A 26093-nucleotide genomic window follows, 5' to 3' on the forward strand; every position below is an offset into this window, starting at 1 on the left:
TTTCTAAAAGGAAAAAAAAACGTCGTGAGATGTTTAAATGTGCAATAGCACTAAAGTGAACACGATCTATTTTGGCTAATGATTACACATCTTTAAAAGTTCATCAGCACCTTACAAAAAAATGCCATGTCCATTCATTATAGTTTTTAAGAATCAATTTTAAAACATAACTGTGTAAAAAAAGGGTAATACTAACCAAAAGAGATTCCTACCCCCCCGACATAATCCTATAATTCACAATCTGTAAATCCGCTACAGAACTGAAAATTCTGCAAAGCTAGTAAAGACCCTATTATTCCAAGATCCACTGTAATGTGAGAAAACAACCAGATAAACAGTCTAATTCCATAGCCAGCATTCATTGTCTGAGGACGGGGTACAATCCGTTGCCATTGAAGGATTTTGAAAACCTTGAGTCTCATTTTACGCCACAAATAAAAGTAACCACACAATGCAGACTCTCGTCTATCTGGTTAACCTTCTGCAGTCACAGTATGGAAATCTGACAATGGATTGCTGTCCCATTTCTACAGGATCCTTCTAATGAGGCTCAAATTCACTAGACGTTCTGTCACATCCCCACAGAGGGAAAAGTCACCTGTAACCACTTCTATAATTAAAAGCAGAAAAAATATGTTTTTATAAAAATATCTAAGAATGGAGGAGGAATGAAAATCTTCTTTTTAACAGGATTTTAAATCCACTGCAGAAAAGGGTAGCGAGCAGCGCTGGGCTAGCCCCAGTATTGAGCGGTCCAGCGGGCAAGCAGTGTGAGAACAGACGTGTCTCCGATTTGCTGCGCTAAAGGGAGCAGAGGACTGGCCAGAAGCATCATGGAACTGGAACCCCCATCCACACCCAAGAACGAAGGGGCTACTGGGGCAAAGAAGGGCTGGCGGGAGAGAAACAGCACACAGACTGATCACCACCTGCTAAACAACCACCCACTGCTGTGCCATCACCACCGTCTCCCTGTCGCGTCGGGTTATGACTATGTCCTGCACGATTGTCTGCACTTGTCTCCCGCTCCCCCCCCACCACCCCTGTATTTCACAATGCTTATTTGCACATTACTACTTACACTACTGTAAATACCCATTTATTCACTTATTCATTTATCTGCTCTTTACATTGTTTTATTTTTACTTATATACCAATACTAAATCAATAGTTGCTAATGGTCCTCTGTCCCTCCCTCGTGAGTGTGTTCTTTTGTGTTGCACTGTGACATTATGGTAATTGTTTCTAGTGTATTGTGCACCTCGGGCCAGGAGAAATTATATGTTGCTCTCTCTTGTACATCTGTATAAGTGCAGAATGACACTAAAGTGAAGTGAACTGTTCAGCACCTGTCGATGGGGCTAAGGCACTGGGGCTGAAGCTGGAGGTTAGTCCTTGCTGTCTTTAACATTGGTGATGAACTATTTTAAAAGACTTTTAAGAGACATTTTTTTCTCTCCACCTTAAACAATAATACACGACTTCAAAACAAAAAAAAGTAAAGTGATCCATTCACACAACAGCCATAGAGAACCATTAGAAATTATTTGAAAACTAAAACTAAAAAAAAACTATTGGGGTTCACTGACCCCAAATTTTAAGTTGCATGCCAGAAAAAAATGAACAACAACATTATTAAGTCTAGAGTTTGCTATGAAAGCCTCCATATTTTGGATAAGACGTCTGTTAGTACAAATTAGAATTTTCATCACACGTGAAAACCAGAAGCATGTCAGTTAGAAAAAAAATATTAATTTTGATGAGTCTGGCAACATCTCGGGATCTGTAGACATTCATCCTAGAGATCAGAGGGTGAAAGAAACATCTGTCGTCCACTTTTAACATAAAATAGGATATGTCTAAAAGTTGCCTTAAGCAACACTTTGATGGTGATGAGTTTAATCATTCTTAATACATTCTCAGTCTAGTTAAAAGTACTGAAGGACAGCAATCACAGAAACCTGGCAATCTCCACTACATTCAAATCCGTGCGCATCTTGATTTTAGACTAATATAATAGTAATCTCCACTTTAAGTACTTCCAATACACACAAACCATCAATCAAGTCCAGTATTTAACCAGGCAGACTTACAGAGGACTTCTACTTACATTGATTACTGCACCAAGCAGGCTCCCACGCTGCATTCTGTTTATAAATGTAAATTTAATCTCCTTAAAATCATCGAGCAAGGCATCATAAAACCATCACATCACCGCAACAAAATATGTGCCAGGGTTACTTGCCTGATATTATTTCTTACTGTATGTTGAGTAATGAACCAACAGTTAATAACTAAGTTACTATTAAAACTGCTTAAGCAGACTGATTTTTTTTAAGGTTTAATGTGTGTACAATAGATCATTAATTAATTTGTTTATTGATTCATTCCTTCATCCATTTATGTGTTAGCTCATTCTGTGGTTCAGGCTGTGGTCCATGATTATGACGAGAGCAGTATGGGATCCGCATGCTCTCTGGCGGGTTTTAACCGGTGTTGTGTTGGGAGATACCAGGTCCAGTGATGGTGAGCCCTCTTTGGTCTCCTAGCCTTATTTCCTCGTTCTAGACGAACGCACAAACAGAAACAGCTCCATCAGCAGCTGAAGCCACAGTGTGGAATGATGTAAACTCGGGGAAAAACAGCAACGAAACAATAATTGCTTGCTGGTCAATACGTGGTCTCAAAATGCCAGTGATTTAATGGTTGCTATGGTCCAATTACTCCAAATTAAAAATAAGAGGGCTTCACGAACTTCCAATTCAGCTCGCCAGTTAACCACCGGTAGAGCAAAAACGAAATATTATTACTAAGTAAAACAGCTGGAGAACAATGACCTAATCAGCCCGCAATTCAGAAACATGCCCCTGTACACGGATATGAGGCAGCTCTTCCCCTTGATATTACTACTCAGAGACCTTAGAAAGCACAGACCATCACACGGCTGACACGGTGTACTTTCCTCTGTAATGCCTTCCGGAGAAAGAGCACGTCTTACTGATAATGTTAGCTTCCTAAAGAGAAGCCTGACAGCTTTCATGTTCTTGTTCGCCATCCAGAATGTTTGTGTGTAAGAGGGTATCTCGCTGCATTCTGTCAAAACATGTGAACACCTCCATCTGATATGCCGGTGCTGTAACAAGGAATGACAGAGCGCAGAACATCCTTCACGGATGTAACAGCAGACAGAAGAAGACATGCAGCACTTAGAGGGAACCACTGGAGACTACTTTATAATATATCAAGAAGAATTTTGTTACGACAGATGGAAAGATATACAGCGTATACACTAAATGAAAAATACTACCAAACCTGCAATCAATATGCACTCACAGGACACTCCAGACACATGCTGCACTTCCCAGCTGGAGCTGTTTAGCAAAGCAATAAGAACCACCTCATTGTTTCCTCTAATGAAAACCTGTCTTCCATTCTCAATGGCACTCCACACAGCTCCGAACCTCCACAGACACTCAGCGATAACACACGCCCTGAGAGCACATCTAAATCATTCGCTAAGTACAGGAAGAGCTTATAACTGCCCAGGTCACAGCATAAAACATTACCAGGCCCACTGGAGGTTAAGCAGGTGGATTAGACAAAAAAGATTAACCAGCCTATTTATTACAACCCATATCATTAACCAATCGATATTCCATCAGAAAGCCATGGTTTAACATTCAGCTCATGCATAACAATTTCTGCCATTAATCCCCATTAAAACAGCAAGCCAAGATTCTCAAATTTCTGAAATACAAACTTTTAACCACATTGTAAACCAAACTGTGAGAGATGTCACTGAGACAAACCCAGATGCCAGAAAACATTCCAGCACGGTTAAACTTAAGATGTGTAAGGTTTCAGGAAAAATCCCATTAATCGGAAAAGACCCATCATGATGTGAGGTCTGAGTCATAATTAGCAGAGGCTAATTATTCTGTCCTGGCTAGTTGTGCATTTGGGAAGTTTTGGGGGAGTGGGCAGGGGGGATTTGTTGTTTTACCTGCGATACCTGTTCAGTTTGTTTTCCTCAAAGTAAAAATTATATTTTACAAACTGATTCAGGTCTGAACATTTTAGGAATATTCAGGTCTCCGTTTTAAATGGATTTGACAGGGATGCAAATAAAATATAAAGGGTCAGATATTTTATTCACGATCAAGGAATCAACTAAAATAATTCGGAACACCAAAATACAAAGTTTAGCATGACCGGGAGTTATTTGCTTAGGGGAGATATCCTTCTCAGTGACGGACATGTCTATGAGGATATATGGCGATTCAGAGGTAATATATACTGTAAGTGCAGCAGCTGAGTTGTGTGTCCAGTAATTTCAGCACTGCGTTGGTCACTTTGATATTTAGATTTTTTTCATTCAGAGTCCAGCACTTGGAGGTAGTTGTGCAAGACGCTTCCTTTGCAATGCAATAAACAAATGTTCATTTTAAAGAGTGCTGTCTTCTATATGCTTGAAGTAATTGAAGTAATTGTTTGGCCTTGTTGTTGTTTTTATAATCATAAATAACCATACACTGCACTTCCTCTGATGGATTGTGGGAAGAAACTGTGTGTAGAGGCTGTTGCCACACAGCTAGAATCTCTATGGAGAAAAGCAACTTTTGAACACGGAAACCACTGTTTACTAATAAAATAACTGTTGTAGATTGACAAAAAATAGAATAACAAAATAATAATAAAAATGGTGGTCCATAAGCAACTACCAGTACATTTCCTGGTAATCACCCAAGGATGAAAATGGTCGCCATGGTGACTAAAACAGTTGGTACACCAAACACTGCTACAGCCCCTCAAATATGAGCAACTTCAATTTGAATAATATGATGCATACTAGAGATAAAAAAATGCTTTCAGGCAAATCTGTTTCAACAGAATTTCTGACAAACTGCATGCTTTAAAACAGTACCAAAGCATGATTTTATCATATTCCCACTCACTGTGAACCTTCAAGAGAGCCCTGGTTAGGATATAATTAATTGAACAAACTGCTTGTTACCAAACTATTTGTTATCAGTTAAAGTAACTTGGAAATGCTGTATTCAAAACACAATCTTTGGTGACCTAGAATACTAACTGGACGAGGGCTGGAACTACCTCACAGGGCTGAAGACCCTTGATCTCGAGATGCCTTGACAGGGTTTTGTAAAATATTCTATTGAGAATTAATGAACTCAATCCTGAGAAGAATGTAGCAGAAGAACTCCTATAAATACTATACTAAGGATCCTACAGGATACTGTGACATGTAAATCACAATATCCTGTTTTGTGCACTTTGCAGGTGTAGGGTTGTGAGTGTTACAGGACCCTGTTTAAAATTCAATCAATTGGTTCTTATACACCGTAAATGATACATTACACTACAGAATCCACATTATATATAAACATGTATGCAAATTATACATAAACATGTACAGAAGCAGAGGAAGAATGAAAAGGAAGTATATTCTTCTGCTGAAAGGGCTCGGTCCTCTCACATACAATGTGAAGTCCTTGAAACGCTGAGGAGCCTAGAGCCGGCTGAACAAGGGGGTTTTACAGAATCGTGTACAGAGGGTAGCAGGAATGGATGGAGGCAGCAGTGTGGACTGGTTGTTGGGGCTCTGGACTTTTGACTGTTAGCTAAAATCCCAGACAGTGATGCTACTGTTGCAAATCACCCAAACTGCTCCCTCAACCCCCAACTCTGTAAACATTTTTCAGGACGTCAAAAGACAGGCGACAGTCAGTGTCAGTGAAATTCATAATATCTTCAAGTACCACAGTATCCCAATGTATGGTCCTTCAGGATCAGCCAAGATGTGTTTTAGGATCCTGCTCCAGGATTTCCCTGGTGTTCACAGTATAGCCATGTCAGTGCAGCCCTATTTGGCCAATCACATTGTGCAGTGCCTTTAGACTTTGCGGCGACCAGTTAAACATCTTATTAGCTCTCGTGCACTCGATTAATTCCCTGCAGCTCACTCCCCTCCACTGACGCAGACAAAAGCACTCATCAGACACCACTGAACTGAGAAAGTCTTACACACCTGATGTTCCTGCCTCACCTCTTCTCTGTTGCAGTTAAATGTACTGTCAAAATATAAAAGGCTGTCGACACATGCCTTGACCCTGGGCTGTGAATGTACTAACAGCCCAGACTATGGAGGCGTCTGTAAGGGAATAGTGTTGTAAAATGTAAATATGATGCCACCTCTCCATGTGAATGTAAGAGACCTCAGCCAGCTTTTTTGTATAAATGTACTGTGGAATCGCCACTTATTTGGGTAGTATTCACCCAGTTTGGACACGCCAGTGCTGTGTTTTTCATGTCTCTGTTCGTGGCTGTGAACCCCGTCATCGCACACAGGAGAGAATGAGGAAGTGTAGGCAGACTCCTCCCGCCCCTGCCCACCTTCGAGCCGCTCGCCGTTTCTCACGGGCGACACAGCCCTGCCTGCAAGCGCTCACAAGGCCACAGGGGCATCAGAGAGCCAAGAGCGCCCTGGCCATCTAATGTGGCTCTCTGTCAACTACGCTCCGCTGCCTGGGGAATCGTGGTCCTAATCCAATAGTGACATGACTCGAACCCGTGATCGCAGAGCTCAGCCTTTGATTGGGCAACTTTACTGGTTGAGCCACTCTGGAGGCCCAAGAAGAACACCTAACGAGCAGCGTTGTCCTCTCTGTCTTTTGCTCAGCCCTCCCTCAAAACTCTTTAAACCCAATGAGCATGTCGCGAAACAGAAAGGAGAACTAAACTGGGGCGTGAAGGATATCAATCAACAACATTACACCAGGTCTGGACATCTTACAGCTTTCAGACCAAATCCGTCTTTTCAGAATGAGACCCTTTCTGACAGCCTGGTCCTTGCAGAATCCAATCACAAATACTCCTGTCACACTTGCCGCCTTTCCATGTTATTTACAGTCTCTTCTGAAGTTTAGATTTCCTTCAGAATAAGGCCTGATTTTTTCGTGCAGCCTGTTGTCATGGAGTTTTAGCTCGATCTCAGCGCCAGAGCTGCTGTGTGAAGAAATAGCCCAGCACAAAAAGAAAAGAAAATGGCTGTCACTTGCCTCCTTACCCTGCTCTGCAGTGCTCCTGAACTGCTCGGGTCTTTCAAATTCATTTCCACCGAAGCCTGGGCCATCATCTCCGATTTTCCCCTTGGCCTTGCTATGGATGTCAAGGAAGCTCATCCTCTCTGGTGCTTCCAATCTCTTTTTTTTTGTCACTTCCATCATGCGTTTCTGCTTTAACAGTTGGCCAATTCCACTGCTAGCGAAGTCTTAAAATCACAGCTATCAGTGTCTTTAAGTGCTCTTCCCTTGCCTGTTACTTTCAAGCCAACAAAAGGAAAAGATACACTGGAGATTACACACTGAACCATGCCTCTTGACTGTCATTAAAACCCAGGAGTTTTTGCAGACAACAAAAAAATAAATAAGAAAGGATTTTGATAAAACTGGCTTTATCTGCCTTCTTACCATCATCCCCTTCACATTCTCTTCACACCATGAGGGACTCTTGTCTGCAAACTTCCTAATTCAATTACCAGGCAAGTCTTATCCACTGTACTAATCCATAAAAAATATTAAATTAGTGTCACAAAGCCCGATAACACGGATTGTAAAAACATGAGTAGGGAATAGCGTGAATCTGTAGATATGGCACACTATAAAAAAACAATTTTGTATGAAGGAGTATATGTCTATTTCCACGCGTAATTTGTTTGTGTCAAAGGAAATATGACTTTTTTCTCAGTTCCCTGGGATCTGACAGATGTTAAGGTAAACATTTATATGTCTTATATGTACTGGTATATTTGCAAGTTTTGAGGCATGATCACAAATTAAAGAATAGTTTGCAAGCTAATGATACTGAGCCCAAACTTAGTAGAAAAAATAAATTTACTAAGTACTAGGAAAATTGAGATGACAGTGGTTCCCCTTATTTTTAGTGCAAAATCATGCCAGTCTCAAGATAATAAGAATGGTGCTGTTGTCATGGATTATCTGAATGACTAAAAATAAACCCTTGTAATCAGAAATGAAGCAATAATTTAGCTGTAACAGAGCCATTCTTAGCAGATGTTCCCTGGATCCCCAGGGGAAATACTGAAAGGGAATGTTACCTGAAACCCGTAAAAAATGTTAGAAACTGTGCCGGAACAAACATATTATGGGATGACTGTAATGGCACATATGGCTACTTCACTATAACAATAAAAAAATCAAAGAATAAAACTTCCTAGCCAAACGAAAAGATACTATAACACTTGGCATTTAACTATGTAAAATATATTTTTTAATTCTAAAACAAGAAATAAATAAATCATTTCACTGTATCCTTTCTTCCCAAAACGCAGAATGATTTTTGGAACAGCAAACATGTGTCTCTTTTCTTGTCTCTGTCAATCTACAGAATAGACGGGACGGTTCTGGCAGAAAAAAACAGAATGTCTTGTCCCAAAGGGAAGAACCATTGGGACCAAGTGAAAAGGGCTAATTCCACTGTCACTTTCCAACTCAGGATTCTGCCAAATGACAACGAGAAACCTCACGAAGAACAACAGATACACAAGATCTATCAGAGCACTGTGACAACATGACAGGATTTGAAAAGGCAGAAGAGACAGCACTTCGAGAGCCCATAACAGAATTTAAACCGAACTGTTGACTTCTTGTCCTGTACTGAATTACACTCACTTAAAAAAATGGCACATTTCTGTACAGATGCAGACAGATGCAGACTTCAATATGAGCAATTGACTCATGCTCCCCCAAGTTGTAATAAATATTTGTATTGTTTTGCTTTCCAGACATCCTAAGACTTGCCCCACTGATGTATATTTTCATCTGCTATGCTTCATTTTGAAAAACAGCCCAAAAAGAAACGTCACCCAAGGCCCTCTCTTGGCAGTCGGGTTATTCAGTGTGTACAACCACCATAAATAAAGACCGTTCCTTGAGAACTCACTTCTGTGGTTGGAAAGGCTGGGCCAGACTGGTCTTGGATAAACTCTAAACGACCTCCTGGCACTCCTCCTCCTGGTAGAGTTTTTTTTTTTACATAAAGCCTACAAAAAAGGGTGCGTTTGTGTGTCCGAGGGCCTTTCAAGCCCCGAAGGCCCCTCTGCTCGTCCACCACAGACAGCACCAGTCAGCCAGAGAATCCCTCTCTCTCCCGGCCCAGACACCTCCCATGAACTAGGACACGGCCTGAGTAGGACTCTTCTGAACAGGTTTCTGGAGATGTCTAAACACGGCTTCAATGACACTCTGCTGTATCTGCTTCAGAAAGGCAGAACAGAAAAAACAGCACTGCTTCCCGACGCCGAAGATGCTGAAAAGCATAACCACTGTAACTCCTTTTGCTCAGATTTTTTTTAAAAGAAAATAAAACGAAGACTCCCGCCATAACATCCCGCTATGGAAACACAGCGAACGGCAAAGCCCGCGAGTGGTGAGCTGAACTGTCCCTGGGTGACACCAGACGGACAGGACGAGCCCGGAAAGCTACTTCCCCTCCTGTCCACCTGCTGCAGACGCTGCTCTCGGGTATTTCAACCAAAGAAAACGGCAGCTGCTCATTTGCCTGAAACAAGCATTTCTTCATTTTCAGATAATTTGACATTATCTAATGTGCTTCTTTAAAATACTTTTTTCTTCCTGAATCTCCAAAGCCTCGGGTGTAAGCCTGATACAGAGAATGAGTGGCATTATTACGAGGCTAAATGTAGGAACAAGAAAATAAAAATCGTTTTAGTCATTTTAATAAAACCTGCATGTTAGAGATTCTAATTTTACAGTCAGAAAAAAGAAAATCCCGTGTGTATTGTCCTTTGAGGCGACAGTAATATGGCGTTTAGTATGCAATGAGAAGTGTAATACAGAGGAACAGATTTTTAAATTACCAAGCTAGTCCTCCCCACATCATCTCCTCAGCAAATTTTTGAGTGACCTGACTACTCCTTAAATCTTTAATTAAAATCTATGGTGTACCAAAGGTATGGGCAATAATATGAGCTACAATTGTTTCTTATCACTACAAAATGGACTGTACAGCTCAAGCCAAACTTAAATTATTCAAATGCGTCTGGCTTACCATCAGCGAAAAGCACCTGGTTTACATACTCCCAATTACAATGGATTCAAGGCTTCAATTAACGTCTCTAATCCTCATCCTTTTTTACAGTGCTCACAAATTATTCAATCAGTGATGTGCCATTCAATTCTAATTTACTTGCGTGTGCTTCAGTGTGCATATTCTTCAACCCCCCTTTCTCAAAGGTAAGATTCTAACACATAGCAGAAAAAAATAAAAGTAACAATTTAATCGAACATGAAAGTTAATGTGCAAGTCAGGTGTCAAAAGCTTTTCTTTAGTAATTCTGTAATTGTCTATGAGCACAGCCTCTCTTTACTGAATGGCTGTTGTATTATGTTAATATAACAAAGAAAAAGAAAAAAATAAATTAAGGGACTGTAATATCCTTGCAGTGATGTCTAAAAACTACATACCAATTTCAAATTCTGACACTTTGACATTAACATTCAAACACTTAACATTTAACATTTCAAATTCTAACATTCATTTCCTCATCTTATTCTACTTGCAGCAATCAGGAATTGCACAGATGATCACTCTATTTAATGCTAACTTAAAAGAGGGGAAAAAAAACCTTACTGCTTTCTTTAAGCACAGACTGACCCATTCTTGAATGAAACAAGCAGAAAACTGTGAACGAGCATTAGGCCACTCTGTCTCGTAATGGAATTTTGCAGGCTTCGTTTTACTTTCAAAAATCGTTTTTTCCCCCCAAGTTCAACAGAAATCTGTAAGCAAACACTGCCTTAAATCACCAATATTCTGTCTGCACCTTCCTGGCCTAAACAATGAATGTTGTTAAAGTGAAAAATCATGTATTCTCTGGAGGATTATCTCCATGCACAGAAAATATATTTTCAAACTGCAGTCATTATTCTGCTGTGATAGATCTTCCTCACACCATACCTGCACATCAGCCCTGAACCACAGACGGTCTCCGGCTATTCCCCAAGTGCTGTTCCTGCACCAAACAGCTTGGGTTTTCTAGCCTCTGCGCCATGCCTGTTACTGAGCTCTGAAAAATGACTACTAGGAACACCAGACAGATGGACGCAACCAAAAAGACACGAAATCCAAACGTTTAATTAAGAATTGAAAATATATTGTTAATGGTCATTTTCACGGAAATGGGAGAACTTTGACCATAGGCTGAACCACAAACACAAACTATCAATATCTATCCTCTCCGGCTTAAAAACGTCTGTGTACTCTTAGCAAACGAACGCCCAGACAGACATCTACAATGTATCTATCTTGTTCCATTACACCAAAACTCCATTCTCGAAAAGCAAAGGAGTAATCCTTTAAGGAACTGTCCCCAAAGGCTAGCCCAGCACCGTCTGTCAAAAAAACGTCGATGCGTAACTCGACGGAGGATGAGAGAGCTCATCGATACCGCCCGCAGGGTGCAGTCTGGGAGGCCCTGCCCGGAGAGGCTCGGGGTTTGGAAGGTTCATCACCTAGTAGTGGTTTGCCTTGTGACAGACCCGCAGGCTCACTAGCTGCTGTCAGTCACTCTCTTCTTGCACGCTGCTTTCATTCGGCTTCAGTGAAAAGTCAGACTGAGGAAAAGGAGAGCTCTGAAATGAGGAAAATCGTGCGGTTTACAAATAAAAAAAGGCCCTCTCCTGACACACGCTCTGCTCCCGTCAACTGCTGTGAAAGAAATACAGCGCAATAAAGAATGAATGGTGCCTTTATTACCACCTATAAAAGAAAACAAAATAAGAAGTAAAGTAAATGACTAAAGCTGTCACTATATTGTACCATATACCGACCAAGAAAATGTTTCTACTGGACACCTTCAACATCTTTACTTGCAGGATAGTATTAAGAACAGAAGGTTGTTGCGTTATTGAACCTCACAGATGTTAATTTAAGCAGCCCTTGGAGCACTGTGGTGTCATATAATCTAATTTGTATAACTGACCTTTTAAACAGCTCTTGAACTTGGGTGTTAGGAAAGATTTGCAGAAGGACTTCATGCCTTCTGCCCCTCGACTTCAATGCATGTTGTTATATAAATGCAAAGTGTGAAAATAATATTAAAAAAGTCAAATATTTGTCCGTTCTCACACAAGCTGAAGAACACACAATCTCTGTAGATAAATAATTTAACACTCCCACGCAGATCTGGATTAGCAAGTTAAAGCCAAGTAATTGTCCGTGAACAATTTGGCGGCTGCCAAATAAAAAGGCAAGAGCTTAAAAGACCAAGATTAAGCAGAAGCACAAACAAGGCAAAATAATATTTTAAGACTACTATGTTCAATCGGGGTATATAGTGAGCTCTGCAGCTAAATCCAGCCTTCCACGCTCAATTACTAACGCTGTGAACACTACTACACTCAGAAGTCAGCACAAATCTCCATCGGGGAAAAGTTGCCCCGTTTTAAAAAAATAACTAATCCTCCACAGGTCAACAACACACTCTGAAGTCAAAAGGAGACAATCTTATATAAAAGTGAATCCAAATACAAGCAAGAGTGAAAGACCTTCCCTTCTGAATTTAAAATAATTGAATATTTTTACCAAAAAAATTTAAGAAATGCAGCGCTCTGAGTCCCTTCAGTGTCCAGTGTCTAAAAGGTTTAGATTTATCAAAGAGGAACGTCAGTAGTTCCAGAACCCAGTCACTCCTTTTTCGGAGCAGACTTGCAGTCTTTTTCTTGCAGCAGTGTGCTCACCCTGTAGCCAGACCTGGACAGATCTCAGATGCTCTGCAAGGCGGCCCTCAGTCTGGGTGAAGACCTCTAAGGAAAACCAGGCAGCTTCTGTAAGGGGAGTTGGTGGAGAGCGCGATACTCTTCCCTCTGGCTCCGCTTTCCTTCCAAACCATTGAGAAAGGTGACCCAAAAAAGGGTTATCCATTTCTTTGAGCCATGAAAATAAAAAGCACAGTTCCACTTTCTACACATTACACTACCTGGCATGCCTCTTCTCGCTCTAAAATTCACCTGTGTAAAATAAGCAGGTTTTTTTAAATCACTCTGAACCTCCTTCCAGGTAATGTCAATTACAGGGGATTAATGACCTCAGGAGGGAAATAATGAAATGCGCCGTCCTACTAACGCACCTGTCGTGGGCTGACGAGTGGTACAAATGACTTCCACCTTCCATTCGAACTGTGCCTTCCAGAAACCGAGACACCTACCTACTGCTGTCACCCGCCTGCCCTCAGAATGGTATCGACGCCACTTGAAAAGAAAGCTTGCTACCTTTACAATGCTCTTTTTCTCTGCACAAAGCACAGACCACCCTGCACAGCACCACCGCAGAGACGTGCTGTTTGGCTGCGACACAGAGCACACCCTGAAGATCCGATATCAAAGAATGTAGGGCACAAGGTCCTAATGCGAACCACGAGACGAGCCGTGTCTCTCCAATCTCAGCTCAGTCAAGCACACAAACCTCATTTCCACATGCCACCATCCACTAACGTTCCTACTACTGAAATGCTCAAGGAGTCCCACGTTTCAGGCAGTTACAGGTCTTTCCTTGCAGGGCATTTTTTCCTATTTAGGGAAAAATACATTAGCAAAGATCTTACTTAGGGCAGAATCATCACACTTGAACCTCCTGTGAGCTCTGTAAAGGTAGGAACAGCCTCTTTAGGAGTGCATGTTCTCAAGTGGATGCTAATTAAAAATACACCACCGAGCAAGAGCTCCTGAACAGGATTCTTCTAAACAGGTTTCTGAGCACAGGCTGCCTGGGGACTTCTAAAGGCTGCAAACATGGCATCAATTACACTCCAGCGGCTCTATTTTAAAAAGGCAGAAGAAGAAACGGTACTGCCTCCATGATCTGTCGACTCGGCACAGAAGCCAAAGATGCTGAAAAGCATATTCACTGTAATTTGCCTTTTTTCTGGGTTTTTTCTATTCTGAAAAAAAAAATGGCCATCATTTGGAAACTCTTCTGGTAGCTGTTTGCATCTATCAAACTATCTGTGTGGATTTAGCCTACCATTCGCACAAGAAGCCCTGTAACAAATTGCATGCGTGCCCTTTTCAATGGTCCCTGAAAAGAGGGTTTTTGGTATTATGGAGCAATACAGGAAGTCTAGTCACATGTGGAGGAAAGGCCGCACAGAACCCAGGGAGGCTCTCAGGAGGTTGCCTGAACTGCGGACACACTCCGGCAGTCAGATTACATGCTGGATGAAAACGGAATGCATGTTAACCCTTCCTCTTGCAGAGCGAGTCACAGAAACAGGACATTGAACCGCGCACTGCAGGACTTTGCAGTCTGCTCCTAACTCCGGTATCCTGACTGATGACCGACTATTTTCCCAGTCAAGGTCTCCGCTGCAATAATGAAGCACCTCTCCGCCTGGACTGCACAAATAACAAGCAGCACAATGTAGTGAATTAGGTGAATGGACATTTTAAAAAGGACTGTTCTTATAAATCTTCTTAACTTCAGTTATGTTTCTACTAAAATTTAAAATAACTGGTTCAGCATAATCCTTTTTTTTATCTTTACTACACTAGCACAAAAAACTCAACTATAAATTTGGACACATGATTCCCATTCCCCAGTGCACTCCATCTGTTCTCTGACTGAAAGCGCACTGCAGATTACAGACCTCACAAAAATCACCCAGTGAAAAATGGGTGGAAGCTTACATACAAATTATAGAATGGGAAATGATGCAGAGAAATTGTGAACCAGGACAGATGAACACAAAACCAAACCATTCATAAATATAATAATTAATAATTAATACAAATGCAAAGGAATTTGCTGTCAGAAGGATGACCACATTGTCCATGACAATTCTGCTACAAATGGTTCACACAAGATGACACGATGGGTTCCTGACTTAGGAACATGATGAGGAAAACAACAACTGGTCGATATGGCTTAAAATTTATATCACGGTATAATTTTAATTTTGGACAGTAATCATATATTTTATGATATAGAATTGTCTCTCATAATTTCAATAGAACATGCTTTAAAGGGAGTAGAAAACTTGGTTAGCAAGTTTTTATTGCCTGGAGTTAACTACTAGGTTATTCTTAACTGCTGGTTAGCTATTATGTTGTTCCTTTAGTATTTTTTAAATTTCACATTGAACTGAAGTAGACGTCGAACATTTTAAGTCCATTTTTATTTTGCAGAAGTGAAACAACACAATAAACTTATGAACATGAATAAATACGTAAATATGTAATACTTCAAATAAAATTCTTATCAACTTAAATAAGTAATACTTCTTAAAACAAAATAAAATTACAAAACTAAGTTAGAAAATATAAATAATATTTATATAAATAATTCTGAATCTATCAGATTTCCAAATATCAGCAAGATTAACATGTTCAGAATTATATAATTGGAGCTAAACTATGGCAGAATTTTAAACTATGACGGGTCAATAGTAAAAATTTCCCAACCCCCGTTTTATGACAATGTTGGTGGCGCAACATCAAAATCCATTCTCTACCGGTATAAACTGTATGCAGTAGCCCAATCCATATCGTGGCACATATTTCTACCGGTATACTGTCTATACCGCCCACCCCTATATTCAGCACTGATGTTGTTTTTGTCTGGTATGTAGTTGTGGGATCTATGTGTCCATATGCAGTAGCATTTTAGATTTTAAACACGAATGTAGGGCACTGCAGTACCAATCGATGAAAAAAACAGGAGCAACCCAGTGCAGCAATTTTGTCATTTGCACAACACACAAAATTAAAAGTTATGCAAGTGAAAAGAAGTGAAGGGAAACGTTAAAACATGCGATGGAGCAGAATTGGCATTGAACCATTCATGTAGTTTTCTCAAGAGAGAAAATCGTGTTCGAGGAGAGGTGAAGTGTGAGGCAGTTCTGTTCCAGAGGAGACTCCCCTGTCTGGCACGTGAACACTTCTGTTTGTGTTAATTAACAGAACCTGTCTGAGGTCTTGACAACTCGGATTCCGCCGACAACAGCCCTCTGGGGATCCTGGCTTTGCCTGACTGGACTGAGCCTTCAGAAACTGCAGGACCACAACAAACAATGATGCTGCAGCACAGGTGTGAAGTTCCTCTTGCTCTGTGACAAGCCAGGGAAATTCCTCAACCCAGCTCCACTGCAGCAGAAATAAATTCTTAATAGACTCTGACCTATATTTGCGCTGACCTGACCATCAACCATAGACGCGCTTGTCCCTTCACACCAGGAGCTCTGGATAGCCGACAGAATCGTTCAGCTGCAGCAGCTGCCAGGGAAGAGAAGCCTTCACTCAGATCACGGGTCTCAGACTCAGTTCCTGGACGACCTGAGCTGTCAATTAAACAATGAATCTAATTACCATTAGATTTCTTATGCATGCACTGCATTTTTCTTAAGGCATTTTACAGTTTATTAATAAAAACATTAATTTCATGAAAGATCCAGTTACTTATAAAACACTGCTGTGCCGGGTAACAAATGCTGTAATTATGCAGTTAATTGAATAATTAGAATAACTTTGTAACTGAGTGCTCAGTAGGAACAAAAACAGAGAACACCAGGCCTTCCAAAAATTCAGTTTGAGACCCCTGACCTAAATACGAGCCAGGGAAATGTGTCGCTGGCAAACAGTTATTACTAGCTGCTGTGAACACAATCTGCCACATTCATTGCCTGATCTGTGACATAAGAAAAAACAGATGTGTGTTTTCTTTAGCCAATGTAGATAAGAAAAATACAATCAGGAAACAGGACCAGCAATAAATATATGTATATTTAATTTACAGCGAAACACTGCATTCTTCAATGTGCAACTATAAAACTTCTCTTACTCCTTCAGAGCAAGGGTCAAAACATTTACTATATAGCTTAACATTTGCAAAGCATTAATTTAAATCTTAAATATACAACAAGAAAATAAACACCTCCAAAGTTTGCCCCAAGATATCAATACTCTACAAGCAACAGCATTCTGTAGAATAAATGAATAAAAATATCTTTATCTTTGCCAATTTGCAGAGAGGAAAGCTAACAAGATACATATGCTACCTGTAAGTATATAAACCTACTTTCACTTGGCAAGCATTTCGTCCAATGGGCTATCCTTGTCTTCCCACTGTAATCCCTGAATATGTGTGGAATAATGTTGACAAACCGCAAACCGTCGTGATGCTAATCCTCTCGGAGGGTTAGCGGTAATGCTGGTTTTGTTGGCTGTGGTCCAGCTTGACACCGCTGCGCACATCAGTCTGCCAAAGGGGCTCGGGGCTGGTTTTGTACTTCACACCATGCTACACTGTTCTGGGAGCGGCGCTCCTCTGATGAGGCCCAGACCAACTGTGCCCTGGAATATCTTTATAACACTGCACACACACTTCTTATTGTGCTTTCTGCCTCACAAGGAAATCATGCCTCTCTCTCTTTCATTCTTTAGTACTGACCATGAGCCTTAGTGACTCCCTGTGGAAGGACAGACATCTCTCCATCTGCTCTGCTCCCTTACTTAGGTTAACTTTATTTTGTTTCTCACAAACCTGGATCATAAAGTTTCCCTACACATCTCCACTTAATATCCATTAAGACTTTCTTTCATAATTTCTATTCAGCAGATTTTTCACTAAAGCAAACAGCAATGTTTTTATTTCATTAATTGTTATTTCTCCTGAAGTACAATTCAAACAGGTCCACCATATCAGCATTTTGGTCTCTTAACCTGCCAGTAGGTATAATGGTTGAATGCCTTTGGAGTCTGGCACCCTGAGGTCTTGGAGTGAAATCTGCAATCACATTTTCTGTTTCCAGTTTACACTGCACCTCTTATAAAATCTTCTCAAACACAATTCACGTCTTGGATAGAAATCATAGGAAAAAGGAGAAACAGGAACAAGGAAACAGGTTTGGAAGGTATCACTGAATGATGAAGAACCCTGCATGTTAACTGACAGCACACAATTATCTGAGCTTGAACTCATCGGTCTGATTAAATGAGTCAGGGTATCTAGACCAGAAGCCATCGCTCACCAAGTGCATTATATAATGAACGAATATCAGTGCTTGCCATTCACGATTCCCATTGCTTGGATCGCAAACTTGGCTTGTAGTAAAATCATCCCTGGCGTGAGTGTGCGCGTGTCTGTCTGTTTGCACCCTCTGATGGACTGGCGTGCTGTCCAGGGTGTATTCTGCCTTGCACCCAGGAAGGCTTGCTGGGATAGGCTCCAGCTCCCCCACAAACCTGCACTGGAAGAAGTGATTAGAAAATGGATGGATGGATCTCAAACGTCAATCAGGAAGTGTATCGGTCACACATTCACAAGACCTAAAAATGAATGAAATTTTAAAAGTCTTAACATACAGTATTATACACAAACTAAAACAATGGCATTCCATAAAGTGCAAAGTAAAAAAAATAAAATATTCAAATAAACATCTTAATCATTTTATTGGGAGAGCATTTATTTCCATTTAAGATGTTTAAGGCCCACAAAAAAACACAATCTCCCCTCCCACACACAGAAGACATCTGCCAGCATTATTAGTTATAGGACGTTAAGCTTATAAACAAGCATAAGCCCTCTGACATCTGGGGGAAACAGAAAATCATAAAAAAAGACAAACTATTCAAATTACTAAAATAATACATAGCACTGAGATACTTCCAAGTTTTAACACTTGTAACTTCAGATACCAGTTAAGCATCTTTCGCTTAAACACATGGACAGAGATGGTTCAATGGACAAAATGTCCATCAGTGCAAATTATCTAAAATTATAAATTGCTAGCATCCATTAAAATATGCACAAAGCACAAACAAAAGCAAGTAGGATTAAAAGCCTGGAGAACTATCACCTACTCTCATAATCATCAACAAAGTAGACACACATATATCACACTAATAATTTCAATCAATAATAAGAATAGTTTTAGAATGACAAAATTCCACCATGGTTACAATCCATGACTGCAACAGCTGAAACGTTAAGTCAATGAGATAATCACATAATCAATTTCTCATCATAGATAGTGTCAACAACCACAATACGGATACATTAACTCAGTGTTTTATCACTTTGCCCACAGGAATGTTCTCTCTGCATTTGAACTGAACTGGCTGTGCATCCTTTTGAAAGCCAGTTTTGCAAGTGCCATTTTAAGAAGTCTCAACCTAAAATTTGAAGGCTTAAAAATCAAGCACACCTCTTGTTTCACCAGCACAGCGGATAAGCAAAAAATACTCAAATGCGCAACTCGCCCTAGTCCTCGAGGCATGGATGACAGCACACCTCAAGGACGAGAAGAATCGTTTTTCCTATTGGCCATGTTTGTGCAGTCAACTGCTGACTGCCTGCGTTAACAATCAATAGCCTCTACTGCAGCGGGGTCCCAGTGCAGTCCTGTAACACTCGCCTGTTGGTGCTTCAGTGCTGGGAGGGCCGCAAGCTAGGCTTCTGCTGCTGTTGACCATACCAGACCTTAATATCAAAACCCTGCAACATCTCTGATCTCTCAGGATTGTCTCCAAAAAAGTCTGAATCCCAGCTGTGGCTGGCAACAAGTGATCTATGGATGAGCCAAGAAATTGGCCCGTGTAAAAAAGAGGTTATAAATTAATCCTGAGCAGTTTCGAATTAACACCGCTCTGAATGTCAAGCACACCGTAAGGCAGAACAGCTCTATATCGTGGGCACTTCATTACTTTCTCAGCAAAGCTGATGGTGTCCATGTATGAAAGTCACCTCGTTAATTTCCTTGGTATATGAAGGGACACAGAGCTGAGAATGTCTCTGAATTCTCTGGCCACTCACTACTGTCACTCATGTTACTGTAACAAGCAAGCAAAAGGGGATTATGCAGACAGACCTAAGCTATGTTAATGGGGTAAAACAACACAGCAGGACTGATTACCGGGTCACATATGGTTCGTTCTGTTCCAGTGTGAAAACTCAGCACTATGCTGACCAGTAAAAAAACAACAGAATCTGGCTGCAAGCCAGTTCTCCACAAAAATACCTTTGTTTTACATGTGACAATGAACACAAAGGCTGTTACATTCATGTTTGCTAAACACAGCCTTTTAATGCTGCTTCATTAATTTTCAAAACTAACTTTAGACGCTTGTCTGAATAAAGGCAGTTAATTATTTTACTGAAATACAGCCAGAGTCAAAACCAGGCAAAGGCAGGCTCAGCAGTGATTAAATTACCAACAGCAGGTCAAGAAGTCTAGGTTATTCCACTTTTGTGCCTGAAATCAAAGACGATCCATCACTGCTTTAACCTTTTCGAAAAAGGTCTATACCCTCTTGCATTTTCAAGAATGGAAAAATATTTAGAATGCAAAAAGCCCAAGAGAAGACTCTCCACAGAATGTTTCATGAAACTCTATTCAGTGCACTTTATTAATTGCACTTTCTGTTAACCTGGGGCGATGTCTGAGCAATTCAAAGTTGCCCTGCGGGTAGCTGCAGAGAAATATGTTTGAAACTGTGAGTCTTCCAGGCCACTGCCAGCAGGACTTTCCAGGCTACAGGCTGAGCAGCTTCTGTCATCATTGCACAGTTTATACACAGCTCCCCTCCCACTCCACTGATTACAATCTCCTGCCAGTCAGTTTCTTCTCCAGCACAGGCGCAGGGGCTCAGCAATTAAACTTATCACCGCTGCCATTCAAAAGGCTATCTTCACTGACCACACTGCACTTAAAGGGGAATGCACTATTTCCCTCGGAGCACCCAGAGTGCAACAATGAGACTAAATGAAATGACATCTAGCCACACGCAACCGACTGCTTAAGCATTATTTCTGTGCCCCAGAATGCTTTCACCCTGGATAAATGCTGTTTCCTCATTGTGCTACTATAGCAGCTCTTAGGTGAGACCAGACTGAATGGAGAAACAAACCAGAACCCTGCGCTTTTCTGGAAGCAAAATGGTGAAAGCTAGATGACACAAGGCACCATCAGACAGCTGAGTGGATTACAGAACAAGAACTCATCACAGAGATGAGCGATGCTGTAAATAAACCCTGAGCGAGTGCAGCAGGGAACTGTGGCATCACATGTTCACCTCGAGTTCTGCAGCCTCCATGGGACTGTGGGGGGGGGGGGGGCGACTCCTTGACCACAGGTCTGACAGAGCTTCTAGATTGTAAAGAGACTGGAAAGGGTCTTTCAGATACTCCTGCGCAAATACTGACAGCTCCGTGCTTTCTCAACGGCTCCCATTAAAAGATATAAATGCCTGAAGAGAAAATGGTACAGACCACCCGTTCCCCTAGACTGCCTCAGCCACTGAATCTCTGCGACTATGAAAGCACTGCTACCAGAATTTTTACTACCACACTATGAAAAGCTGAGAAGTATCGCTCTGGCAAACAATGGTCTTTAATGGTGGTCCCTTGCTTGAATAAAACACAGAAACAAGTCAAGAATATTGATGAGGAAACCAGCAATGGCATCTGACTGTTTTTGTCGCGCAAAAGAGAAAAAAGCTGAACTTTTTCAGATGAGATACAATTCTAAATATTTCTTTTTTATCAAAGCAAAAAATACCACAAGAGGGACCAATGTCTGCCAATCCCTGGCTTCTGTAAACTCCCCCTTCTTTAATCTCTGCTCTGATGACTACAGTACATGCTACGGGACTGAGACCCAATAAAGATTTATTTGTGCCAATAACACCGCCTGACCCAAAGTGTTACAGGGGCAAAGGCCCGGAACTACATTTAAGTCACAGAAAAAAACTGATGCCAGATACAATGCGGTCTAATGAGGTCAATTTCCCTAGCGCATGATGGGGAAAAAACACCACAAGACATCCAAATTTGCTTTATTGCCCTGTACACTGTAATCTCAGTGAGACAGTAGCAATCAGAGGTAAATGAAGCCGGACAGTTTTTTCAACTCTGCGCTCTTAGTTAATGACCACATTAATATTATTCTTTTGTCTTTATTGAAATGCGTGTTTGATACTGAATTTAAAAAGAAAACAGTTGTGTGTAGATCACAATAATACACTAATAAGCCCTTGAAAAATGACAGATGGATATCTATATCAGAAAAAATAAAGTTCTTTTCCTACAGCCTTCCTAATATCAGCAACTGCTCAACAATTTATTCCAGTCACTCGTGAGTTGTATTCAGGGAAGTATCTGCCAACAGTGACTGACTGGCTCCCAGCCATGTGCTGCATGGTATTATTGTATTATAGCTCATCATGCCCTTTAAGGAGTGAAAGCTGTAGGCAAACTAAATATATTTTAAAAATAAACTTCAAGGCTCCTGATGAACAAATTACATCTTTCCTTCACTTTTACAGCGACGCCTCCCTTACAGCCCCACAAAGACAGCGTGGAGGACAAACGTGGGCCCAGAACAAGGTAAAGGGACAGTAGAAATTGTGCAAAGACCGTCAAGAAATGACTTCTGATATCACTGGATTATAATAGTACAAGCATTTCCGTTAAAGGCGCCTGAAGAATTAAAAAATGGTCTTCAGGGCATTGTGGATGGATGCTACCTAACAGCGGTGGTGCGCGAAACCACAAGACTAAATTAAGTAGACTGACCTGTGCAACAGTCTACCGCAACCTGTTCAAAACCATTAGTCCTGTACTAGCAATGTTGGGCTGTGCTGAAGGCTGCCTTGGGTTAAAAAATAAAATCAATTATTTTGTAGAATTAAAAAAAAAGATCAGATCTTTAGACTCAACAAAAAAAAGAGAGTAGAAAGGTCCAGGGTGACTCCGGAAAGGTACCTAGTAACTCCATCGTCCATCAAAACACTGGCACCGCTGACTGGGTTCAAAATCACCCCTTCGACCTCACCACCCCCCTTCTACAGAAACCGAAATTGCCTGCTAGATGCGCTTTAATGTCATCAGAGCGAAGGGAACTGTCTAGGAGTAGGATGTTATGTTCTGTCACAAATCACTAGTCAGAAATAAGTGCCTTGAACTTGTAATGTTAGGAAACCTTCATTCTCCAGCTGCTGATGCGGACTGAACACTGCGCACGATAGATACCGATATTTCAGGTTTACGAATAAACCGGAGCTTTTCAAACTGATTTTTTTTTCACTTTTTTCGGCACTCATACACACTTTTCAGTTAGACTTATTCTCCTGTCGACAAACGAATATTCTGTTTCGTGTTTTATTTCGGAGCCAGCGTGCGCCTCTGCCGAAGCACACACACTTTCCCCATTGCGGGCGGTGCGATCCACGGCGTTTCTGGCGTCGGCTATCAACAGAATTAACAGGCAACCTTTGTTCCCCCTCGCCCCGCAACACAGCCGCATTGCATGATATAAAGTTATGTGCACTTACCGAAAAACCAGCCCAGAAGGGACAGGAGTGCCTGACTCTCGGCGAGGTAGTGAGAGCCAAGGCGGCGAAACTGACAGCCAATATCAAGCTGCCCAGCACCATCTGAGAAACTCCGAGCGAAAGCATGATCCGCGTTCGAGTCCGAAACTCCCGGAGCCTGGACAGACTCCGGGACAGAGACACTGGGCTCAGCGAGCGGCCCCTGGGCAGAGCGCTAACCGGCATAATTGTTTCGAGATGCAGTACTTATATAAAAAGAAGATTCAATTGAAAAAAACACAAAAGCATCGGCATCCAAAGTGAACTCTGCCTTTCTGGCCTGTTTTCTTTTTTTTTTAAAAAACCCTCCAACTTAGCGTTTTATACAAACCAGCGCTGTCCAAATTGTACCGCGGTGTAAATCCGAACGCGGCTTTGCAATATCCAGCCCGTTTCGAAAGAAGGCGAAAACCTGCAGATGCCAGCCGCGGGATGCGCGAGTACTCAGGGAAACGAAAACGCATCAGTTGCGTCTCTCCTGAGAAAGACCAGCAAGTTGCAAGCGCGCTAGCACATCCTCCAGTTCCCGGCGCTGGTCCCAGTCAAACTAAAGCAGCAGCGACCGAACTTGAAACCGCACGTCGGAAAGCGCACTCGAGCAAAGGTGAGCAGTTCCCTCGGAGCCAGTAATGCACCATCTCATTCCAATTATTCACAGCGCACACGAGGCTCCGGGCTCTGGGCTCCTAATGGATGGCATTGAAAAAGTACCTGGCATCGTTGCTTTCCTCGTTGACAGGAGCTGCAAAAGCGCCTTCTAGGAAAACATAATTCCAAAGAGAAAACAGCATTTACATTAACTCCACGCAAACTATGGGGGGGGGGGGAGGTAAACAGAAAAGGGGGAGATATCGTGGTGGATCCACTGTTGCCTGCTACCGCAGCTCCGTCACGGTTGTGTCCACAGCCCGCGCGTCGTGAGGCAGAGCCGGCTGCTGTTCCTACAGCAAACACTGCGAAGCCCGGGCGAGAGACACTCGCTGGCTGGGTAGCTCAGCCTGCCTGCCTGCCTGCCTGCCGGTGTGTTACAGTGTGACGGGGGAGGGACGGTAGGGGCTGGGACAGGCGTGCGGGCAGGGGAGCGAGAAAGGAAGTGGAGCGAAATGAAAGGGTTTAGCGGGGAGGGAGGTGCTGAAGAAAGCGGCGAGAGGAAAAGGTGGTGCGAGTAAGTAGCGGTGGCGGCGAGAATTGTTTAATTACGGTATATGACTGGAGAGCAGGAAGTGCCCGAAACCGTTACTTTATTTTTCTTTTTTTTTTTAAATAGCGCCTGTAAATCTAACGCAGGTACATGATGCGGGCTGCAAACCGCTCCGGCCGAGGTAGCTGATGGCTGATTGTCTTGGAAATCATGTAATGCAGGTGCATCGCATGCGGTCAGCTGCTCTGTGGAGGTGTTGAAGCGCAATGATTTTAATTGGAAAGCTCGTCCACGATCACGGCTAAGACGTGAAGGAACAATAAATAACACGGTCGAAACCTCTCCACAGCGGCGCCTGGGCTTGCACTTTCAGTGCCTGTATCCAAACACCTCTCACGTATTGCTAGAAATCCCCTGAATGAATCCATTTTTTTTTCCGGACCGGTTTTTTTAAAACCGGTTTCTTAATCCAGCGAGCCTCTATGAGATTTCCATAATATACTCAACTGCAAACCCTACCCTTCCTGTCTGTGTATACGTTATTGTAATTGATTGGAACCACGAAAAGCACGAAGGCGCTTTGGGATTTTGATGTGAGCCACACACCAAACAGAAGGAGATAAAAATATCTAGACACTTAGACACAAGAGCTATAGCACTATGTGAGCAGAAGGAGCACCCTCATGCGTACGTTTTGTGATCAGAAGAGGGAAGAGATCTGCTTTTCAAAACAAGTTGCAACAGTTTGTAAGAGGGTATTGCCAGTGCCTGCCTTCAAATACCTGGGGGCAACCTCCTTTAAAAACAGAATAATTGTAGGATTATTCCATAGGTAGAGATTCTTGAATGAACAGGGAGGGTTTTGCAGTAAAACAGGTATAAGAAAGCATAGGAATGACACCTTTTCAAAAGATGAATGTTAAAAGATAAACCTTTAAGCTCCCCATGGTGACTCTTCAATGAGTCACCTGATCACTTTACAGCTTCAGTGTCACTTTCTTATTGGGTTGAAACAGATGTCAGCTTTGCATGGCGATCGGTTTTTTATCACGTCTTCAAATATTGTACACTGTAGGACAGCAGATCCCAGCAAGATATCCTACATTCATGTTTTGTACAATGTAGAACTCATAACACAGCCAGCAGCTACAGTATATCACCCTGCAGCTCTCAACTGGCTACCTGCTGAAGCTAAACAGGGTTGAGCCTGGTCAGTACCTGGAGGGAGACCTCCTGGGAAGCTATGGTTGCTGCTGGAAGTGGTGTTAGTGGGACCAGCAGGGGGCGACCACCCTGCAGTGTCTGTGGGTCCTAATTCCCCGGAATAGTGGGGCGGGGAAACTAGATGGGCCCCGAGTGGGCGCCATCTTTCGGTTGAACGTTGAGCTGGTTAAACCGAGGTCCTGACTCTCAGCGGTCATTAAAGATCCCGGGCATCTCTTGATAAGAGTCGGGAGTTATCCCGGTGTCCAGGCCAAATCTCCCCCCTCGGCCTCCAGATTGTCCCCATGTATGATTGGCTTGCACTCACC

The 26093-nt window shown here is 42.0% G+C and overlaps 1 protein-coding gene across 1 annotated transcript in view; it reads right to left on the bottom strand.

Annotated features, from left to right (window-relative positions):
* entrep2 (endosomal transmembrane epsin interactor 2) overlaps window positions 1-23606 on the bottom strand; it is a 145313-nt gene extending 121707 nt beyond the window's left edge. Inside the window, exon 1 of the mRNA XM_088920057.1 lies at window positions 23382-23606. Coding sequence (XP_088776183.1) covers window positions 23382-23606 — 225 coding nt within the window. The remainder of the gene's footprint in view (window positions 1-23381) is intronic.
* Window positions 23607-26093: the final 2487 nt, after the last annotated feature.

This window comes from Atractosteus spatula, chromosome 7 (genome assembly GCF_055471065.1).
Source record: "Atractosteus spatula isolate fAtrSpa1 chromosome 7, fAtrSpa1.hap1, whole genome shotgun sequence".
NCBI classification, from domain to species: Eukaryota; Metazoa; Chordata; class Actinopteri; order Semionotiformes; family Lepisosteidae; genus Atractosteus; species Atractosteus spatula.